General features: G+C 42.9%; 1 protein-coding gene across 2 annotated transcripts in view; it reads left to right on the plus strand.

Moving 5' to 3' along the window:
• The first annotated feature begins 18,652 nt into the window (after positions 1 to 18,652).
• SLC12A2 (solute carrier family 12 member 2) overlaps positions 18,653 to 22,772 on the plus strand; it is an 86,704-nt gene continuing 82,584 nt past the window's right edge. For both annotated transcript variants that reach the window (XM_084880947.1, XM_084880948.1), the window contains exon 1: positions 18,653 to 19,480. In XM_084880947.1, the coding sequence (XP_084737073.1) occupies positions 18,788 to 19,480 (693 nt within the window). In that variant the 5' untranslated portion in view covers positions 18,653 to 18,787. The remainder of the gene's footprint in view (positions 19,481 to 22,772) is intronic.

A 22,772-nucleotide genomic window follows, 5' to 3' on the forward strand; every position in this document is an offset into this window, starting at 1 on the left:
TAATAAAGAATAATAAGCAGTTATTTGAGCAAAAATAGCTACAGGCCAGGAGACACAGATTTAGGTAGCAACCTAAATTCTACATGGTGTTTCACAAAGACAGAGGGGAGGCCACCTGTTACAGAGTAAGTTTCTGCCCAGGTTATCAACTAAGTTCATTTTATGTAAATGGGGTACCTAAATTATGTAGCTCTTATTAGATGGGGCAGATCTGCAGTGGTTGACTGACACAGTGTAAACAAGCCAGGCATAATGTGGGAAGCTGAGGATTCACTCTGAGGTTTTTCCCAGTACACAGAGTACTGAGGAGTCTGTCAGCAAAGGCCCCTAGACAATTAAAATTTTGCCCCTTGATTGCCCTGGGGGAACCCATCTCAGCAGATAAATTCCTTCTTGGGATCCATATCAAATGGACCTTACTTTGTAGGGTCCATGTTACATTTAATTCATTGGAATAAATTTCTTATACAGAATTGGAAAAATGACTCAAGGTGAAAGAATCCAGCATGAGTAAGGGTTTCATTTTTCACATGCCCAAAAGGAGGAAGTTGAGCAAATAACACAGAGAACCTAGATCAATCAGAGACCAATATCTCAGAACACATAGATAGGCTCCAACTTTGTAGCTGAAGAACCAGTCCTCGAACAGCCATTACTAGCAGCCATGAAGGAAGGTGTAGCATCAATATAAAACAATGTCCAAACCTGTAAAGAATTCTTATGAGATTATTTGAGACAAACTGATGACATATGCTGGGAGCAAGATCTCAAATGCTCCACAGAATAATGTTAGATCTGATCAAATAATCAAATCGATATCACTCCCCTGGGAAAACCAACATTCCCTTTAATTTTGATCATGTTCCATTTTCTAAGACCAGTAACTTTCTCTTCCAGACTTGCCCAGAAAATGGACCTGCCCAGAGAATTCCCCACAGAAAAAGCCTGCCTAGAGTTCTTTAAAATATCTGACTCCCTGTTCCTGGGTGCTGGCACCATTTTTGGGCTCAGCCCATCTGGTTTTCAGATGATCTAATCCTATATATCCTATATAATCCAACACTAATATGCAAATCAACCCAACAGTGGAGGAATTGGCAGAATGACCAGTCGCTATGGCATACACTCACCTCCAGGGGGGCAGACACTGAACATAGGAGCTGCCCCCAGCCCGCAAGCCCCAGGCCAGCCAAGGCGGGTGACAGCAGGGTCACCCCTAACCCATTGCCCCACCAGTCGCCCTACAGGGAGCCAGGCTCATGGCTGGCGAGTGCAGCGGTGATAGCAGGAGCCTCTCACACCTCTGCTGCAGGCAGTCAGTAAGGAGCAAGGGGCCCCAGACTGCAAGAGTTCCAGACTATGGTAGGGATGTCCGACTACTGGCTTAAGCCAGTAGTCGGACATCCCCCTAGGGATACTGGACAGCAAAAGGGCACAGGCCTGGCTGAGGGACTCTGCCCCTCCAGTGCACAAATGGCATGCACCGAGTCTCTGGTAAATTTATAATTCTTTACCACTTCAGCCTCATGCATTCCTTCTTTGGAGACCCTAACAAATAACAGTCTTGCAACTTCTTTTATGCATTGGAATTATGTAAGGAACATTACATGAAGGTGGGAGCAAGCAAGTGAGCATTGGATTACACGTGAGGGTAGTTAGACTTATTTATTTTTTGTTTTTACATTTTAAAAAATACATTTTCTTTAAACTTATTTCAGAGAGGAAAGGAGGATAGAAACATCAATGATGAGAGAATCGTTGACTGGCTGCCTTCTACACATCCCACAACTAGGGATTGAGCTCTGTAGAGCAGAAATGGAACCATGACCTCCTGGTTCATAGGTCGATGCTCAACCATACTGGTGGGGCTGGTTAGGCTAACTTCATAGGTGTGCTAACCTAGATGCTCAGAAACAATGGGAAGGGCTTGCTTAAAACAAGATAAATGTTTTTACTAAAAAGGGGGTATGACTACCCATTGTGACCGGCAGTTAGGAATTAATGATCACATCACCCTGTGAGGTTACTTGCCTTATGTTTCCAAAGAAAGACCAATATTCAATATATCAGAGTTTTGGAGTAAGAAAAGGTTTTATTGATTGAGAAGGCCTAGCTTGAGAAGATGGGAGAACTAATTCTCAAATCCATCTTAACAGAGCTCGGAAGTTCAGGCATCTTATATATCAAGGGAAGGGAATATGAGTGAAGTGAAGAGGTGGGAAACTGGAGACAACCAGGCACTGAAAGGGATGGTCCAAGGAAAAGCATGAAATTTCTAAATCCCTTTATTACTGATTCCCCAACCACCTAGATCTGAGTCCAGATCTGCAGGCATTACTTTGTGCATTTTCCCCACCTCTTCCCTGACCAATGAGTTGCTCAAGCCTCAAGCAGAAGTCATCTGGTTAATTAGCATATCTATAGCAAGAGCAACCAGCCCTAAGGCCTTCAGACAGAGGAAACATTTAACTCCTTTACTTATTTTTATAGATCTGAAGCCCAACCTGGGTCTTGGAAAATCCACTGCAGCTCAGTGGGTGAGGACTAAAGGCAGAGTGCCCTGGGGATGGGGATGAAAGGGAAGGGGATGGAGGTGCAAAGGCAGAAAGAAGTGTCCTATGATGGATATAGGAAAGCAAGCAGCCAGTAAAGAACTAGACTGTTAACACCACAAAGCCAACTTTGTTACAAGAAGCCAGGATAAACATTACTACCTCCCTCTAGTGAAAACAAATGGGATGAATTAACATGGATAGATTCACAGAACATTTTTAAGGAAAAAAAAAACAATACATATATATCAAGTTCCAGAAAAATATGTCTAAAATCATTTTTGTTTTTAAAAATCCATAGAGTGGTATGCATTTCCTAAGGGACATATACATTTCCATCTATAAATTCATAGTAAAAAAAAAAGATTGGAAGGCTATTGTAAAAATAAACAAAGACCACCAAATGAGCACATTCAGGCTACTTATTTAGGGCTTGCTAAATACCGTATTTTCCGACGTATAAGACTAGAACACAGTGTAGCTTCGGGTACAGAACATGTACACTGTGTTCTAGTAAAAAGCCTGCTCAGATTGGCCAGAGTCAAAGAGGCTGTCTATTAAAAAAAGAACTGGTGTTGCCTCGGAAGTGGGGGGTAGTCTTATACAGCGAATATAGGCCTAAACCTATGTTTTAACTGTAAAATTAGGGGGTCATCTTATACACCGGAAAATACGGTAAGTGTAGTGCAGAAGTGTAAGGGAGGACATATTTTTCTCTACCCTCAAGGTTCTTTTTGGCTGCTCTAATAATCAAACAGACAAGAGACAGATTAGCAGGAGGAAACAACTAAATTAAATAATCATGCATGGAAACAGGGCATGCCTGAGAGAGATCCCACACACACGAGAGGTTTAGAGATGGAAGAGGAACATGAGCGTATAAAATATTCTGAGCTAGGAATGAGGTAAGTAAGGTGCCTTGGAGGCTTCAAAAGGTCCAGACAGGTCAAAAGAGGTTATCTCTGATAGTCTTCCCTTAGGGGGAAGGCCCCTAATGCAAATTCTTCCAGGTAGTCAGAAGTTTCTCCTGAAGCCAAATTCAAATTGCCCTTGGTTCAAAACAATCTACATTCCACAGAAGAGCATCTTGGGGTTGAAAGGAGCATAGGGATATGGGTCCAGCTGAAGGAATGCCAAATGACCAGAAGGTACACCAGATGCCAAAAAAACAAAACAAATACACAACACTGTTCTGCAATCACAGTTGATCAAGATTTCTCTCCTATAGGACCTTCCTGGGGTGGCAGCAATGAGCACTCCCTCATTTTGGCCCTCAAGGCCCAGGCTGGAAGATAATTGCTAAGCAACCCTCCAGGGGGGGTCAATAGGAAAATAAAGGGGGGGACATCTGCAATACTTCCAATAATAAAGATATATTTTTTAAAGAAGCATACAGCCTGGCTGTTCTCAGTGGTTGAGTGTGGACCAATGAACCAGGTGGTCATGATTCCAGGTCAGAACACATGCCTGGGTTGCAGGCTCAATCCCCAGTGTAGAGTGTACAGAAGGCAGCCAATTAATGATTCTCTCTCATGATTGATGTTTCTATCTCTCCTTCTCCCTTCCTCTCTAAAATAAAAAAAATAAAAAAATTTTTTAAAGCATACAAAAGCTGCTTATTGGGTCATATTTAAGGCAGAACTTTAGGGAGAGAAGTTAATAGAGACTTTGTTATTCACTTTATACTTTTTTGCCTAATATAACACTTTATTTTACTATATATATTTATCAATGTATATTAATCTACTATATATCTGTTATATTACATTTTTTATATTTATCTCTATAATATATGTTGACCTCTATATTTACATTACAAAATTATAACATTTTATAAATATATCATTAATTAATACATAAATATATATTACATTAGATGCCTTTTACATGAAGAGATTCATGCAATAGGCCTTCCTTCCCTTGGCTTCTAGCACCAGTTTTCCTCCGGCACCCAGGACCCAGTCCTTTGAATCTGCCGTCTTTGCTGCAGACTCTGGCTGAAGTCTGTCAACTTCGTCTTTGCTGCAGACTCCAGCCAGAGTCTGCTGTCTTCCTCTAACATAGGGGTGTCGAACTCAATCAGAGAAGGGGCCAAAATCTAAAATCCAGCCTAAATCGCGGGCCGAATGGTTTACTGAACAGTCATAAACTGACAATGTCATAAACTGACAGCGGAGTGCAGTGATGACAGCGCGGTGCGGGCCACATTCAAGGCCTGGCGGGCTGGATTTGGCCCGTGGGCCTTGTGTTTGACACATGTGCTCTAACACACAAAATGGCTGCCCCATGTGGTCAAAGATGGCCGCCACAGGATGGCCAGCAGAGGAGGGCAGTTGGGAGGGGCTAGGCCTGCAAGGGAGGGCAGTTGGGGGTGATCAAGCCAGCAGGAGAGGGCAGTTAGGGGTGATCAGGCTGGCAGGGGAGCAGGTAGGCATTAATCAGGCTGGCAGGGGAGTGGTTAGGGGGTGATCAGGCTGGCAGGCAGAAGCAGTTAGGGGCAATCAGGAAGGCAGGCAGGCGAGCAATTGGGAGCCAGCAGTCCTGGATTATGAGAGGGATGTCTGACTGCCTGTTTAGGCCTGATCCTCCAAGATAGGATAGGGCCTAAACGAGCAGTCTGACATCCCTTGAGGGGTCCCAGATTGGAGAGGGTTCAGGCTGGGCTGAGGGACACCCACCCCTGTGCATGAATTAACAGAATTAATATATCGTTCCTATAATCACTGCTCACATTCACATAGTCTGCATAGAAAAAAATCTGAGAACTGAGCAAAAGTAGTACATGAAGCATGTCAAGAGGCTTCAAATCATCTAGTTAAAAGAAGTCTCTTCTCAACTCATGTCCCATATCAAAATATATGGTGGAGAGGAGAGACGTTTTGAATTCATATGGTACCCCCCCACACACATACCACTTTACAAGGGAAAAACCTTTAAATATTAGAGCTGTATGTTAATTTTCACTTAATATTTGTAGGCTCATTTTCAGTTCCATTCTATATAATAAAAGGCTAATATGCAAATTGTCCCCTGGACCAAGAGTTCAACAGGAAGTTCAACAGTGAGTTCAACCAGGGGCAGGGACAGCCAGCCAACAGCCCGTGGCTCTTCCTTCCTGGCCAGGCCCAACCCTGACTGGCCCCCTCCTCCCACTCCAATCAGGGGTGGGGCCTGCTGGCCAACCACCTGTGGCCCTCCCTCTGGCCAGCCCATCCACCCCAATTGAGGTGGGCCAGCCAACCCCACCTGTGCACAAATTCATGCACCAAGCCTCTAGTGTTAAACATAATTACCATTTTAACTTTAGTAATAGAACCTTTATAATCCTTTAAAATTCAGGTTTGTACCCATTGGCAGGACTCATCATCATTGCGAATTCCAGAACTCCAAGTGTGTGTGTATAAGTTTGTGTGTGTGTGTGTATAAGTTGCTTTTATTCACCCTCTAGTTCCTCCTTCCCACTGACTGGAATATAGAAAGACATGCCTCTGACCCAGAAATGAGAGCCTCCTGGTGAGAATGGCAGAGCTGCCCGGCCAGCTTGAGTCATATCATTTCTGGATTGTTGTCTGAGTAAAAGATAAATGTCTATCTCATTTAAGCATTGGAATGTGAGGATACTGATAAAGTAGATTTTAACATAAAAGCTTAAATACTTAGTTAAATCATTGCCTCACACCAAGGAAAAAAATAAGTGTTAGAATAATCAGAGGATTAAAAATAAAAACTTTATACAATTAGTTTTATGTGTGATGGCAAAGGCCCCCAAGCATTATAACAATGTAAAAATCACACAAAAAAAGATTGAGATACTTGTTGGCAATACATTTTCAATTTATTTATTTGAAAGAGAGAGAGAGAGAGAGAGAGAGAGAGAGAGAGAGTGAGAGAGATCAATTTGCTGTTCCATTCATTCATTTCATTCATGCATTCATTAGTTGATTCTTTCTTGTTTGTGCCCTAACTGGGAATGGAACCTGCAACCTTGGGTATCAGGATGATGCTCTAACCAACCGAACTACCCAGCCAGGGCCTGGCAATAAGTTATTAAATTATTTAATTATATTAAATTATTAAATTATATTAAAATATAATCAAATGTCAACAGTATGATGAAAAAACTACAATAGAACTGACAAACTGAAGAGAACCAATTTAGTTTAAGGGTTAAGTCTGTGATACATAAAAAGCTTAAAAACGTTAAGTAAAATACATCAGAAAATTTGCAAAGAATGTATTAATACTGATCTTTGGTTGCAAGCCATAGGAACCGACTTATTAATTTAGAGTGAATTACTGAGAATATGGGAATGCTAAAAGGAAGACCTGGGTGGCAGGAAGGTCAAGAGAGGTGGTTCGGGAGGAGGCTGGAAGCGGGAACTACTTACTATTCAGTGTTCCTTCAGCGCTGCCGCTGGAATAAACGGACAGTCCTTAGAAACAGACCGAGGTGGAGGACGCCTTGGAGGACTGCTCCAAGCGGGGTTGGGGGAGGTCCAGAGGGTGTGCTCTCAGGAGATGCACCTGTAAGAAAGGGAGGAAGGGAGGCTGTGCAGAGGGAGAGTGAGACCCACAATGAGGATGCAGCTGAAGCCTCTGTTAATCCTACAGGGTACTCTTTGGAGTAGTCCCCAAAAGAAGCAAAGGCCTATATATGTATTGTCTGTCCCCTTAACCAGTTCCCTTGGGCTGCCCCAGGCAAGGCAATTCTCTAGTGAGGGAGGTGGTGAGATATGAGCAGCTAAGAGTCCTGGCAACTGGATTTATTTTCTGACTGCATCACACCACTCAAAATTCAAAACTCTTAAGAGAGCCAAACTGGCATAGTGGTCACGTGCTCACAATTTGGCTGGGCCAGGCAAGATCCTCTAACACAATGTCCTTCCAAAACTGCACAAAGGTTGATCCCCACACCTCACCAAAATAAACAAAGACAGTTATATGCTATTATCAAAACAAGGCAGAATGGATACCAGACTTCCAGGATACAGCAAATGTCTACTATTGCTATCAACAAGCAATTCAGAAATAGCAATATACAAATGATTAACAAACTTTAAAAAGATCACCGTCACTAGCAGTCAATGATTTGAAGAGTAAACATCTTTTGCCAGTCAGATTGACAAAGATAAAGAAGGATCTTTCTCAGAATTTGTAAGGATAGTTGTAAGGATGGTGTAAGATAAACACTCAAATACAATGCTGTTAGAAGACTAAACTGACATACTCTTTCTGAAAATTTTGCAATGTATGTAAAAAGTTTTAAAAATAGACACACCCTGTGATTTCACGGCTAGAAATTTATACTAAGGAAACAATGGATTATGAAGAAATATATATGTACAAACATATTCAATGCAGCAGTGTTTGCTATAATTAAAAGGAAGGAAATAAACTAAACATTCAAAAATAGGTGATAGGGGGCTTGGGTAAAAAAACAAAGGGAAAGGATTAGAAAAAAACAAAAAATTCACAGACATAGACAACAGTATGGTGATTACCAGAGGGAAAGCAGGATGGGGGCGCGGGGGGAAGAAGAGAGTAAAGGGGGATAAATGGTGATGGAAGGAAACTTGACTTAGGGTAGTGGACACACAGTATACAGATGCTAGAAAATTGTACACATGAAACCCACGTATTTTATTAACCAATGTCACCTCAATAAATTCAATAGAAAATAGTAAATTATGATAAATCCAAATGATGCAAATATTATGAAACCATTAGGAGTCATGTAGCTTCAAGATATTTATATAGTATACAGAAAGATATTCATGGTATTGGTAAGTTTTAAAAATTATAAAACAAAGCATATAATAAATCATTTTGTAATATCCTAAACTAAAAAGTAAATGTTATTTTAGATGATGGGATTAGAAGTACTATTTTCCTTTTATTTTTCCTATGACTTTTATTTACATGTATTTCCAGACACACACACACTACCAAAAAAAGAAAAAATGAAAATAAAACCCACATGTATTTCCTTTATTAGAAAAATATTATCAATATCAAATTAATCAATCTTTTATAAATATGAAATTTTTGAGTTTATATTTTAGAATTTTGTGTCTTTATGCTATCAGTGGAAGTATAGTACCCACTGGTGGAAGTGGAGGATCCCTTTCCCCACTGAGTTTTGGTCCCTATGCTATTTTGAGAAAAAGAATTTTCTGAGATTCTCATGGCAGGATGAATGATTCTTATTTGCATGGAATTACATCCCTTATTTATTTATTTATTTATTTATTTATTTATTTATTTATTTATTTTAAAGTCCCTTTTCCCTTAACCCAGTCCTGGAAATGTGCCCTGGGGATTCAGCAGAGCTAGAAGCAGAGCCAGAGTCCAAAGTTGCCATTTCCTAGCAGAGCCTGGTCTGGTTTAACATTAGGCTGGTTGCAGTCCATTAGTCCATGGTGTGGGGGATCCACGTGGCTGTGGGCCATGGAGGTGGATTCAGGAGTGTGAGGGCCCTGCAAGTCGGGAGCCCGAACCAAGAGGCAAGAGTATGAGGGCCCTGAGCGTGAATCGAGAGAGGGGACTCCTTTGTTTAGCTTATGCATCTCAACACTTGCAGTAGCCATGCCTACTCTGGCCAATGACTTGCTCCTAAGTGTGACTGATAAGAAAGGACCTCCCCTATTTCACCCAGACTTTACCGGGCATGGGTCCGAATTGCAGCTTTCTGGCAAAGCTGCACAAATAATGGCTGTATTATCTGGCCTTCCCTTTGTTCCTGGCCCTCTTGCTCTAGCCTCTTGGTTTGCCCTCCTGGCTTGCAGGGCTCTCACGCTCCAATCCTGAGCATCCAGTGGGAAGGGGACAGCCCACTTCCACCAATAACATTTAGAAATTGGTTAGAATAGAGATGGACTTCTGGTTCAAATTTCCTTAAAAAAAAAACAAAAAAATATTTTTTTGACTAATCGGAAGAGCTGATACCCAGGGCCATAGCCTAAGTCAGATGTGGTGGCCCAGTTTTAAGTAAAAACAATTATTTGCACTGTAAAAACACCTGTCTTTACCTTCATAATCACCAATTGCTGTTTTTTTAACTGGCACATTGAAGCTAATAGTTTTGGCCCACATTTAAAGGAAGAATAAATTACTTGGAAAGAGCCCAGAAGAAAGTAATAAAAATAATTACGTACTTAGAAACTGGGCTCTAGAATGACATGCAAGAGGAAATCACTTGAAAAGTAAAACCAAAAATAACCTTACATTTTATGGGTTACCATAACCTCTGAAGAACAAAAGAAAAAAAAAGGATAATTAGAAGAATAATTTTGTTTAGCCATTAGGAAGAATGCCTATTTTTTTAGTGTACTAGATGTCTAATACTATGGCTGTAACCCTTTAGAATATGTTTCTGGCGTGCTCTCCCTCCTGGGAGCATGCCCTGTGCCTTTCTTTCCTTCCCCTTCTTCATCCCCCACAGGCCTTTATCTCCCAAACTCTAAAGTAGGGGTGTCGAACTCAATCAGAGAAGGGACCAAAATCTAAAATCCAGCCTAAATCGCGGGCCGAATGGTTTACTGAACAGTCATAAACTGACAATGTCATAAACTGACAGCGGAGTGCAGTGATGACAGCGCGGTGCGGGCCACATTGCAAGGCCTGGCGGGCTGGATTTGGCCCGCGGGCCTTGTGTTTGACACATGTGCTCTAAAGGATACCACAAGGCTTGCAACCAGGGGAGCAATAAGCAGCTGCAGCTCATCCTGGGCTAACCCCCTGAGCCTGTCCCCTAATCCCCTTTTCTCTGATTCTCCAGTGAGCTGACAGTAGCCCCACCTTGATTTATTTTCTATAACATTTTTAGGAATCAAATCAGCACCCCCCCAAACCCTCACCCTTCCTTCCCCGCCACCTCCAGGCTCCCTCTTGTTGCTTCTTCTAACCCAGAAGCTTTCCTAGTTTTACCGTTTCTAGTTTTAATAAATATATTATACTATCCCAAAAAAAACTTTTTAAAAAGTGTTTTGATTTTTCTGTAAGTGTCAACGGTAGAATTCTTCTTTAAGTGTCAACAATATAATTCCCTTAGGGATTATATTTTCTTTAAGTGTCAATAATTACTCTATTTTTTAAAGTAGGGACTTACTACATAATCCTTTAGGATCCCTTCCATGTTTATGGCTTTTTGAATTTCAGGCATCTTAAATAGTTACAAAAACATTTCTCAATTATACTTACAGCTTTGTGAAAGTGAAAACATTAATTAATCATAAAGGAATGTAATAGAAGATAAAAAATTAGGTATTTTTCATTAATAGTGAAGAAAATATAGGTATGTAATTTAGTTGTGGGATGCACTACATTGACTCCATAAAGGAGGACATTTAAAGTAGTTATTAAGGTATGTGCGTGTTTTGTATTGGTGTGTTTTAAACCTCTATTTTTTTGATAAAGTCAATGCAGACAAAACATTCCTGTAGCATACTTTATTTTTTTAAAATATATTTTATTGATTTTTCACAGAGAGGAAGAGAGAGTGATAGAGAGCTAGAAACATCAATGAGAGAGAAACATTGATCAGCTGCCTCCTGCACATCCCCTACTGGGGATGTGCCTGCAACCAAGGTACATGCCCTTGACCGGAATCGAACCTGGGACCCTTCAGTCCACAAGCCGACACTCTATCCACTGAGCCAAACCAGTTTTGGCATCCTGTAGCATACTTTAGTATATAACATACATTTAGTATATAATGATTTCAGAGACAAACCATTAGTTTTAAAGGGAAAAATGAGTTTAAGATGAACAAGAAAGAAATCCCCAGTCTAGGCTGCTTCATCTCCCCAAAAAGTGGCAGCAAAATGACATTACTAACTGCTTTAAAAATCGGAAATCTGTAACAGTAAAGAATAGCTTACCTGATACTCAAAAATGCACTCAAATGCCTCTCAAAAAAATTAAAAAAAAAAAAACTAAACAGGACAGTCACAAAAAGAATACAATTGTAAAGGTTTGTCAGCATTATTTCTTTTTTTGAATAACATATTAAAAGTTTAAATACCTATTTAATGTTTGCATACATTAGGGCTTACCATGTTTTAGGCACTAAGTGCCTTAGATAGTAATTCATATAACCCTCATACCTCTAGGAGGTAGTACCATTATTATCACTATTTTTCAGTGATAATAGGAAATGGAGGCACAGAAGTCACATTAGCCCAAGTTCACATGACCAGAAACTACTGAAACAGAGATTCAAATCCAGGCAGTCTGGCTATGGAGACCACATCACTGGAACAACTAAACTACTTACTTCTACATATTAATATTTGATAACAATTTTGAAGTTTGCAAATGTTTATAGCCTGCAGAGTTAGATGTATAAAAGTAAATAAGTGGAGATAAAAGGTAACTTTTCCAATTCCAAATCTGAACAGAAGAGCTTTCTTGACTAGCTTTGTGACATACATACATTGGTAGAGTGAAGAATGAGAAAAGACAGATATTACCGGTACATTTATTTTAAAGGCATTTGCCAAGAAATTACTGCTTGGATAAGATTTAAGTTCGATAGAATCTTGGGCTATCTGTTTTGAAAGACATAATTCACAAATATGATGCCTGGCCAGTGTGGCTCAGTGGTTGAGCATTGACTTATGAACCAGGAGGTCACAGTTTGATTCCTGGTCAGGGCATATGCCTGGGGTTGCAGCTCAATCCCCATTGGGGGGTGTGCAGGAGGCAGCCCATGGATAATTCCCTCTGTTCACTGACGTTTTCATCTTTCTTCTCTCCCTTCCTCTTTAAAATCAATAAAAATATATATTTTAATATTAAAGAAAAAGCACAGTCAGATTTTGATTATTTAATTACATGACTGACTAAAATGTTAATAATATTTTTAATTAAAGAAGAATATAATTGGGTCTTAGGCAAGTAAATAAAATTATGATTCAGAATAAACAAGCTTCTCTCAGTAACTTTTTTTCTATGATAGTATAATCACTTTATTTCTTAATGGAAATACCATTGACCTAATCTGTATGCTAGTAAAAAAGGAAAACCATACCAGGTACAATGTAAGCATAGCACATTAAACTCACTGTAAAACAAACAAACAAACAAAAGAGCTGATTTTAAAGATTCTACATAGTTCTCACATGTTCTAATGCTAAAGATATGTAGGTCTAATATAACTTATATCTCCTTTTAGCACTTGTGAAATTAAAGTCCTTTCTAGTTATAAAATTATCAGTGCATTCAACACATAGTACTAAGTACATTGAAACGAATATTGCCAAAGGCTGACTTTTTGACAAAAGAGGAAAATGAGGAAAATGGCCTACGTACTTCATCATGGCACTAACAATGAGTTTGTTCTTCTCAAGGTTAGTGTTTAAATGGATACGTGGTGAAATAACCAAATGTTCGCTCAGTAAACTAAAAGGAGACCTTTCCTAAAGCGTTTCTATGAGTTTCACATATATATTTTGACTAGAGGCCCGGTGCATGAATTCGTGCATGGGTGGGGTCCCTCAGTCTGGCCGGTGATTAGGGCTGATAGGGGCCAGCTGGCCAGGGGGAGGGACCAAGGGAGGTTGGCTAGCCATGCGAGCCCACTGGGGCAGCTCCTGCACTGAGCGTCTGCCCCTTGGTGGTCAGTGAACATCAAAGTGACCAGTCAACTGGTCATAATGGTCACTTAGGCCCATATATATATATATATATATATATATATATATATATTATCTCCTCTCATTACCCTCCTATCATACTGCACAATACATGTTAATACATTCAATATGCTATTGTATATTCACCTATCATCTTTCTCCACCTCTTGGCCCAATTTAACACAGTTAATCCTACTTTGAAAATGCCTTCGTCTGGTTTTCTTCTCATCCCTTAGGAATTATACAATATGGGGCCTTAGGCCATCTTTTGAACTCTATACCTAAGTTGCTAGTTGGTAGCCTCTAGTGAGTCCATAGGGCTCTTAAATAAACTTAAAATAATAAAGTTGAATTTAAATTAAAAATTAACTTCTTTGGTTGCACTAGGCCAGTGGTTGGCAAACTCATTAGTCACCAGAGCCAAATATCAACAGTACAACTATTGAAATTTCTTTTGAGAGCCAAATTTTTTAAACTTCTTCTAACACCACTTCTTCAAAATAGACTCACCCAGGCTGTGGTATTTTGTGGAAGAGCCACACTCAAGGGGCCAAAGAGCTGCATGTGGCTCGCGAGCTGCAGTATGCCGATCATGGCACTAGGCACTGCAAGTGCTCAATCACCACAGGTGACTCATGGCTATCATTCAGGGCAGGACTTCCATCACCACGGGAAGTTCTCTGGAATAGTGCTGCTGCATACCAGCCCCGAGCGATCTCATTCGTGTCTGTGGGTGAAAAAAGGGGGTTCTGTGGAAATTTACCTCTCAGGGTGATATGACCATAAATTCCTAACTGGGCAGGTCATGGCGGGCAGTCATGCCCCTGGCATATATTATTTTAGTAAAAGGTTTATCTTTGCGTTAAGCAAGCCCTGTCCATTGTTTCTGTGTGTCTATATTCACACACCTTTGAAATACACCATCCATTCTTAAGAGAGCACATTTTCTTGTGAACTATCCTGCAATCCAGTCCTCGCCTTGCTTTCTTCCTCCTCCATGTGATGTTCCTTACATTCCCTCCTTAATTTCAAATGCATAAATAAGCTGCAAAACTGTAATTCTATGGAGCCTTTGAGATCTTGCTCCCTGGCATATGTCATCAGATTGGCTCAATAAACTAGTAAAAAAATTATCTATAGGTTTGCATTTTTCTTATGTCGACATGTCCATGGTGTCAGTTATCTATTTGCACAAGTCTTCCACATTACATACTCTCTTAGACTAGTACAAACTTCCCCTTTGAGCTCAAAACCCATGTAGTCAAATAATTTTCCTCACTTTTTCACTTGGAGGACTCAAAGATACCTCAAACCCAGTATGCTCAATAACAAATTTCTTATTTTTCTCCAAACCTAGTTTTAGAATGTCTTCTCTTTTTCCTATAACATCACCACCACTTAAACTCAGGTAAATGTAAGTTAAAAAACTCATTTATCCCTTATTTTCCCTCATAGTGTCAACCCTTTTCCAAGTTCTATCGTTCTTTCTTTTTTTAAAACCTCATTGTTGAAAGTATTATATTTGTCCCCTGAAATGGAGGAGGTCATTTCCAAGTTCTCTGAGTTATCTTTCCAAATTTTCTCCTTCCCCATATCCCTGGCAGCCTCTATAATCCACACTTCTATAGCTTGATTAGTGGAGAAATCACCCTGGATTCAAAATCTTGGTTTTGGCTGAGTGACCTGGGACAAGTTATTCAACCTTTTTTTTCTTAACCAATTGTTTCATCTGTAAAATGGAGGAAATAATAAGATCTTCTTCATAGTGTTCTAAGAATAAAGATTATGAATGCAGAGTTTAGCACAGTAGGCAGGATATTAAGTTCCCTAATATGTTAGCTACTATTATTATCATCATCTCATGTCTACATTACTAAAATTGTATCCTATCTTTTCATGCTTATTCTTGCTCCTTTCCAATCTTTTCCCCACAAAATAACCAGAGACTGTTAATAAATGTAAATCAGATCACATGCCTCTCTATCTCCCTGGAAACCCATTAATGGTTTCATAGGCTTTTAGAACAGACAGACTCATTAATCTCTTAGCACTCTTGCCCCTTAATCACTATGCTTTAACCAAACTGGCTTCAAGCTCCCTAGAAAGGTCATGTTCACTCCAAGAAGGCTTTTGTCCACAATGTTTCCATTTTTGAAACTCCCCTGCAAATTAGTTTAATCCCAATCAACCTTCAGACTTCAGCTGAAAAGTCACTTCCTCTCTTAAGTCTACTCCCTCTGTTTTACATTCTCGTTGTACCATGTTCTTCTCTATAAAACTTTAAAATATACATATTTTTATTGATTTCAGAACAGGAGAGGCAGAGATAGAAATATCAACGATGAGAGAGAATCACCGACTGGCTGCCTCCTGCACGCCTCCTATGGGGATAGAGCCCATTGCATGGACATGTGCCCTGAGCTGGAATCTAAGCATGAGCTCCTGGGTCATAGGTCAATGCTCAACAACTGAGCCACACCAGCTGAACTTGTCTTAGAATGTCTCAGTTTGCACTTACACATTTTTGAGTGACTGTTTATTATTATTATTACTAGGCAATTATTTGTTTTCTCCAACAGACATCTCAGACTGAACTCCTGGTATTCTTACTGCACAAGGTTTCTCCATTTACCATCTTCTTATCTAAGAAAAGAGCAACACCATTTTCCTAGATGCAAAGACCCAAAACCCTTGGTTTCTTATTCATACTCTATATCCATCAGCAAATTCTACTGCCCCCTCAGAATTCAACCACTTTCCAAATATTCCCACTGCTATCTATTGTGGTCAAAGCCACATCACCACTTCCTACATTTTTGTATTACCTCTTAGCACATCTCTCTGCTTCCCACTTTGTCCCCATCACTTACTCCCTTCTATATTTACAACGAGGCAGCGAGACTGATCATTTAAATATATTCAAATTGTGTCATGCCTCTACTCAGGATACATTGCCATCTGCCAGGGATGGAATGGTGTCTCTCCCCACCTCCCCCAACTCAACAAAACCTGGCCGTGATGGCATGCTGATCTCACTTTAAAACTGCAAGAAAATAAATTTCTGTTTAAGTCACCCAAACTGCAAGAAAATAAATGTCTGTTTAAGTCTATGGTATTTTGTTAGGGCAGCCCAAGTTGACTAATAGCCTATCCCACTCAGGGTACAAGTCAAAGTCCTTCTAATAGCCTAGAAGTCCTACACCATTTGGTCTGTTATACCTCCAATCTGTGAACTCTCGGACCTAAAGGGCTTTTATTCTCTCTGTCCCTTAAGCAGTTTCAGCCACGCTGGCCCATATGAAATTCTAGGAACATGTCAGGCATGCTCTCGCCTTTGGGCTTTTGCTTTTCCTCTGCTTGGAATATTCTTTTCCCAGATAGTTGTATCACCCACTTCCTCAAATGTCACCCTCTCAGTGGGGCCACACCGTGAAACATTTTACCACCTCCAATCTCACATACATATCCTAGTCCTCTTTCCGTAGCCCTCAAAGCATGCTCTATATTTCTATATTCCTAGAGCATGCTATATACTTTACCTATTTATCATTTATTGTCTTTCCCCCTTCCCTCTCCCCAAGGCTTCATGAGAGAAGGGATTGTCTGTTTGGGCTCACGGCTATAGCCACAGAACACAGGGCACCTCATAGTGGGTGCTTACCATTTGTGCAGGTCAAAGGATGTTGAAATAGCCATCTAATTAGCTTTGGAGCTAAGAGGTACCACACAGGTCAGCTACCAAGGCAGCAGTCCCCTAGCAGAAGGAGCACTGCCTAAAGCACCGCCTGATTTTTCTGGCCTCATGGCTTTCTGCTGCTATTACAATGCTCAAGAGAGGATCTAAGAACTACAGCTACATGACCCAAGGACGGTTCCTTCCTCTCTCCTTCTTCACAGCGAAGATGATAAACCGAGATGAAAAGTTGTGCAGATCAAATAAGGTCATGGTTATGACAACTTTTAAAAACAATCCGGTTGCAGCTTCCCTCACAGGACTGTATTTTTCAAACAGTTCTGCAGACGCTGCGGCTCTTAGATCATAACTGCTAGGATTCAGCACAGGACGGTGTTAGTTCTGATAGATAAAACAAAAAAATACACATAAACACAAGTGACTGGAAAGGGGTTGCAGAAATCATTCATTGTTATGCTTTCATGGAGGGCTCTGGGTAGAACTTAGGCTAAAATGGATTCTGTTAAGGAAGTGGCAAAATAATTGTTTTCCCTTAGAGGAAACAGACCTGCAGAGGACTGTTCTGTTTTAAAGAAAACAGAGGACTCTTCACGGCCTCCGTCGTGCTGAAACTTCCCGGTTAGTTACCGCTCTCGTTTTTCATTTCTAAAACTTCCTCTGCAGTTTTGGAAATGCCGCCAGTTAAAAATGGTCCGGAGACCATAAGGTATCTATCATATCTAATCTCTCTTCTCTCACCTTCCAACATCACAGCTTTTAGAGGAACGGAGTCCTCGGAAGTCTGGACACACCCACGGCATCCCCGCGGGTGTCAGGCTCAGGTTATGCAAATAGGACGCTGCCCTGCGGGTGAGAGCGCGGAGGAAACCCTGCCTCCCCGCGGCTCCGGCCGCCGCCGGCGGGAGCTCCGGGCCGGCCACCCGGGGGGTGGGGGTGGGGGACCCCCCCTCCCCCCCCCCCGCGCCCGCAAACCCGGAAGCACCTGCGGCCGCCCGGCCGGGAGCGCCCCCGGCGTCACCCTGAGGAGCTCGGGCGGGCGGCGGGTCCTGCACCGCCGCGGGTACCACACGCCTGAGGGGAAGCGGCCCTGCAGCATCTCGCGAGATCTCGCCGGCTCAGCCCGAGTACTGCGAGTTGAGAACTTAAAAAAAAAAAAAAAAAAAAAAAAAAAAAAGCCAGTGGGCTCGAGCTCCTTGAGCCGCCGCGGGAGCGTCCGCGATCCGCGATTCGCGTGCGCCGACGCGGGGCCCGGCGCCTCTCCGCCGGCCGTGCCGGGCGCCGTCCGCCGCAGCCTGGTTGACCGTGGTCCGGGCTGCCGGGCCGTGGGCCGCAGCCCGGGAGGCGGGGAGAGCAGGCGACAGCCGCGGGCCCACTCCTCAGCTCCGCAGAGCGGGGCGGGGGAAGGAGGCGGAGGGGCGGGAGGAGGGCGACGACGGAAGAGGAGGCGGCGGCGCGGAGATCTTCCCGGCGACAGCGGCCCGGCGGCGCGCGGCCGCCCCCCGATCGCGTGGCTGGTGCCGCCTGAAGCCGGGCGCGGGCCGCTCTCGCGGCGGGTAGCGCGGCGCCCCCGGAGGGCCGGGCGCCCGGGGAGCGGCGGCGGGCGGCCCCGCAGGAGCGCGGTGGGCGGGCCGAGGGGAGGGGAGCTCGGGCCCCGCCTCCCGCGTGCTGCAGCGGGAGCCGCCACGGCCGCGGCCGCGCCGCCGAGCCTTTAAACAGCGGCCCGCCCCGCGCCGGCCGCACTCTCGCGCAGACTCGGCTGCCGGTGGGTCCGCGCCGGCCCGGGCTAGCGGCGGGGAGCCGGCTCCTTCCTCTGGTGTCGCGACCGCGGCCGCCGCGGGTCTGAGGCGCGGAGAGCGTGCAGCCCGCCCAGTCCGCCAGGCTCGCCGGTTCGCCGCGGGTCGGAGGCGATGGATCCGGGGCCTCCGGCGCCCTCCTCCGGCGTCCCCAGGGTGGCCCGAGCGGGAGAGACGCCGCCGGCCGCCTCCGGGGTGAACCTGCCCGGCGCGGCCGTGTCCGCTCCGCCGGAGGATGCTGCGGCCGCTAGCCGGGGCGGCGAGGGCGGCGCGGCGGCCGGGGACGGGCAGGGCAGACCGCTGGGGCCCACCCCGAGCCTGAGCCGCTTCCAGGTGGACGTGGTGTCCGAGGGCGCGGGGCGGGCGGCCGCGGCGGCGGCGGCCGGGGCCGGGAGCAGGGAGACCTCGGTGGATGGGAAAGCCAGCGGCGAGAGCGGGCCGGCCAAAGGCAGCGAGGAAGCCAAGGGCCGCTTCCGCGTGAACTTCGTGGACCCGGCCGCCTCCTCGGCGGAGGAGAGCCAGTCGGAGGCGGCGGGGCTCGGAGGCGACGGGCCCAACGTGAGTTTCCAGAACGGAGGGGACACGGTGCTGAGCGAGGGCAGCAGCCTGCACTCGGGCGGCGGCGGCAGCGGGCACCACCAGCACTACTACTATGACACCCACACCAACACCTACTACCAGCGCACCTTCGGCCACAACACCATGGACGCCGTGCCCAGGATCGACCACTACCGGCACACCGTGGCGCAGCTGGGCGAGAAGCTGCTCCGGCCCAGCCTGGCGGAGCTGCACGACGAGCTGGAGAAGGTGAGCGCTCCCGGCCCTGCCCCTGCAGCCCTCTGGCCAGCCCGCCCTCCTCTCCCCGCCGCAGGGCAGCGCTGGCCCTGGGATGTGGCCGCCCGCTCTCCGCCGGTGGGTGAGGTGGCCGGGATGGATGTGCACCACTCGCTGGCATCTCTGCACTCAGCTGTCAAGGGTGGAATTGCAGAGGAATGTAACGTAATCTCCTAAAAGTTTGCAGCGATACTGGAGAGGCTGCCTTTAACCTTCCCCGTCCAGGTCCAGTTATAGCTGTCAGTGCCGCTGGGTTTCTCACCCGCGGTTAACCATTACTGCCTCTCTGGATGACAGTTGTGAACGTGCAGGAGGTTTAAGTGAGGACATCTCCGGAGAGCACGCTTACCATTTGTGTCCTTTTTAAAGGTTGTATTGTTGTATGGCTCAGGGACACCCATTAGGGATCCCAAGAGTGTAGGAACTTTAGTGTTGGAGGGAAAAATCTTAACGGGGCGTGTTTGTGGTCCATGAATTATTAAAGCTCAATTCCTGCGACCTCGAATATGCAAAGATCATAAGTTTAGAGACATGCTGTTCTTGATAATGCTATAAATCCATTTTTAATGTTAGCCTTTTGGGAGAGGGCTATAAAAATAAGATGGGGAAGATTGAGGGGGAGTGATTTTTTTTTTTTTTTTTTTTTTTTTTTTTCTGTGGAGGAAGTCCAGAAAAACTTTCTGGGGTCTTGCATAGATGGTTATACTTTGTTAACAGAAAATAATCCCTACTATTTCTGTAATTCCATTTTATGGCCACATATGACTTTTATTTCTTGATGGTACAAAATTCTTATTTTGAGATAACTTTGATGCTTTTGAGATTCAACCAATATTTAACTATTTTATGGGAATACTTGAAGTTTGCTTTTACAATGTGTAATGACTACATTGATGAATTTTTAAAAAAATATATATTTTATTGATATTTTACAGAGAGGAAGGGAGAGAGTTAGAAAGCTAGAAATGTCGATGAGAGAGAAACATCGAGCAGCTGTCTCCTGCACACCCCCTATTGGGGATGTGCCCACAACCAATGTACATGCCCTTGGCTGAAACCGAACCTGGGACCTTTCAGTCCGCAGACTGACGCTCTACCACTGAGCCAAACCGGTTTTGGCTACATTGATGAAATTTTGTGAATGCAAAGAGTTGGTACCATACAAATTGAAAAAATCATAGTGTGGAAAGTTTAAATACAGAAGTATGTAATTTCTTTTTGATGTGATTATTTGATCTCATACAGTCATTTCATACAAAACTACTTGTCCCAATGTTAGATAATGTAACATTCATACAGTTTGAAATAATTATAGATGTCTCAACCCTTAACAGCTTATTGATTAGAAGCTTGACATCTTTTAGCTTTGGATAATGCTACTGCTATTCTGTTGTGGTATTTTGTTATATTAGAAGAAAAACACTTTTATAACACTCTGTAATTTCTCTCAAATCTGTTACTTTTTTTCCTTTTAAAACTAAAATTCTTTGTAGAGTAGCTATGTAGCTGGTAATTTTTCTTTCTTTAGAGAACTTTTATTGAACATATTAATGCAGGTGAATTTCAGGTATATTGCACCAAAGCTGAGCAGTTTGGCAGTAAAGCACTCTATATTTACCCATGAGTTTTAGAAAGGCATATATATGTATGTGTATATATATCATTGAATTCAAAGAGGAAGGGAGAGGGAGAGATTGAAGCTTCAATGATGTGAGAGAACCATTGATTGGCTGCCTTCTGCACGCCCCCTACTGGGGGATGGTGTCTGCAACTCAGACATGTGCCCTGACCTGAATCAAACCATAACCTCCTGGTTCATAGGTCAATGCTCAACCACAGAACCACATCAGCTGATCTAGAAAGACTTTTCAGATTAAAGGATGCTATATTCCTTGAATTTGTTTGCTTCCTAGGAAAGTTTTTGTTATTTTTAAATTCAGTAACCAAGCATTTGAAGTTCTACAAAACTTCAGGTTTTTTGATGTTTGTTTTGGCATTTTTGGTTCAGTTTACATTGTCTAAAAAAAGAACACCTGTATTGTAAGCTGTATTGTACTTGAAGTTACCCAGCTTTTCAGCCTCAGTTTTTTCAACTTTCAGGGTTATTCTGAATATTAGGAGGGAAAAATGCACAGAAAGGCCCATGTGCAGTGCTTGGAAAATAATTGCCAATGTAGTTATTATTTTGATCTTATATTGGTCCTTCAGAAAGTACATAGTTAAACACTAGGTTTTCAATTTTAGATCCTCTTAATACCTACATTATTAAATGAATGTAGCATGTAAAATGTTTTGTTAAGTTTCATTTATGCAACAGATAGTAATGAATTCTTTGTAAGTTTTTATCATATACAACTCTGGTCCTTAATGGCCAAAAAAAAGTTTTATTAATATATGATAACTAAGCATAGAATCTCATATTGAAGATAATTTTGCTTAGAATTCAGCAAATGGATTATAGAAGTGTTTTGTGTTAAGGAGTACAAATCTGGCCATACTGCTGTTGAAGGAGGGCAGGTGAGAGGGGTGATAGCATAAGTTGGGCAAATCCCTAAAAGTTATTCCTCGCCCTGTCTAAATTGAGTTCTATCTACTTAAACACTTTTCTAATGCTTCTAGCCTTCAGTGAACCCTATTATGTAGAATTTTATGACATTTAATTTTAGCACTTTGATTATTATGTAGTACTTTGGTCACTAAATGCTTTAAGTAACTACCAGGGATCTGACTGTGTGCTAGGAACTATTGAAGAATAAAAAAAGTAAAAAGACAGGCACTCCAGAAACTTCTTAGGGGAATTTGTCTTCCTCCTACTTGAATTCCTTTCATTGCCTAGCACTGGATTTTTAAAAAGTATTTGCCTAAAAATTCAACTGAAGGGAAATATCCATGGCATATCTTGTATTATGCAGCCATTCTAGGGCCAACACTCATGAGTTTTCTGTTTCAAATATTTATTGGTGAAAGGAGTTAGGTGTTGGACACATGACGGTGGCACTGTGAAATGATGCAGTGATTAGGGAAACAGATACTGACTCTGCTTAAACATACATTAATCAAATAGTTGCACATAACATAGTTATAGTTTTTTTTTAATGCTAGGGAAGAAGAGTATAGGCTTCTAGTGATGATATAACAGGACCTAATTTTAACTGGGTTGGAGAAGCCTGGAAGCTGAAACTTGAAGGATTTTGAAGATATGGTAGGAAAACATTCCAGGCTGAGGAAACAGCATGATGACGGTGCTAAGGTGAGAGAGGGATAG

Source organism: Pipistrellus hanaki (genome assembly GCF_964339955.1).
Source record: "Pipistrellus hanaki genome assembly, chromosome: 4".
Lineage (NCBI taxonomy): Eukaryota > Metazoa > Chordata > Mammalia > Chiroptera > Vespertilionidae > Pipistrellus > Pipistrellus hanaki.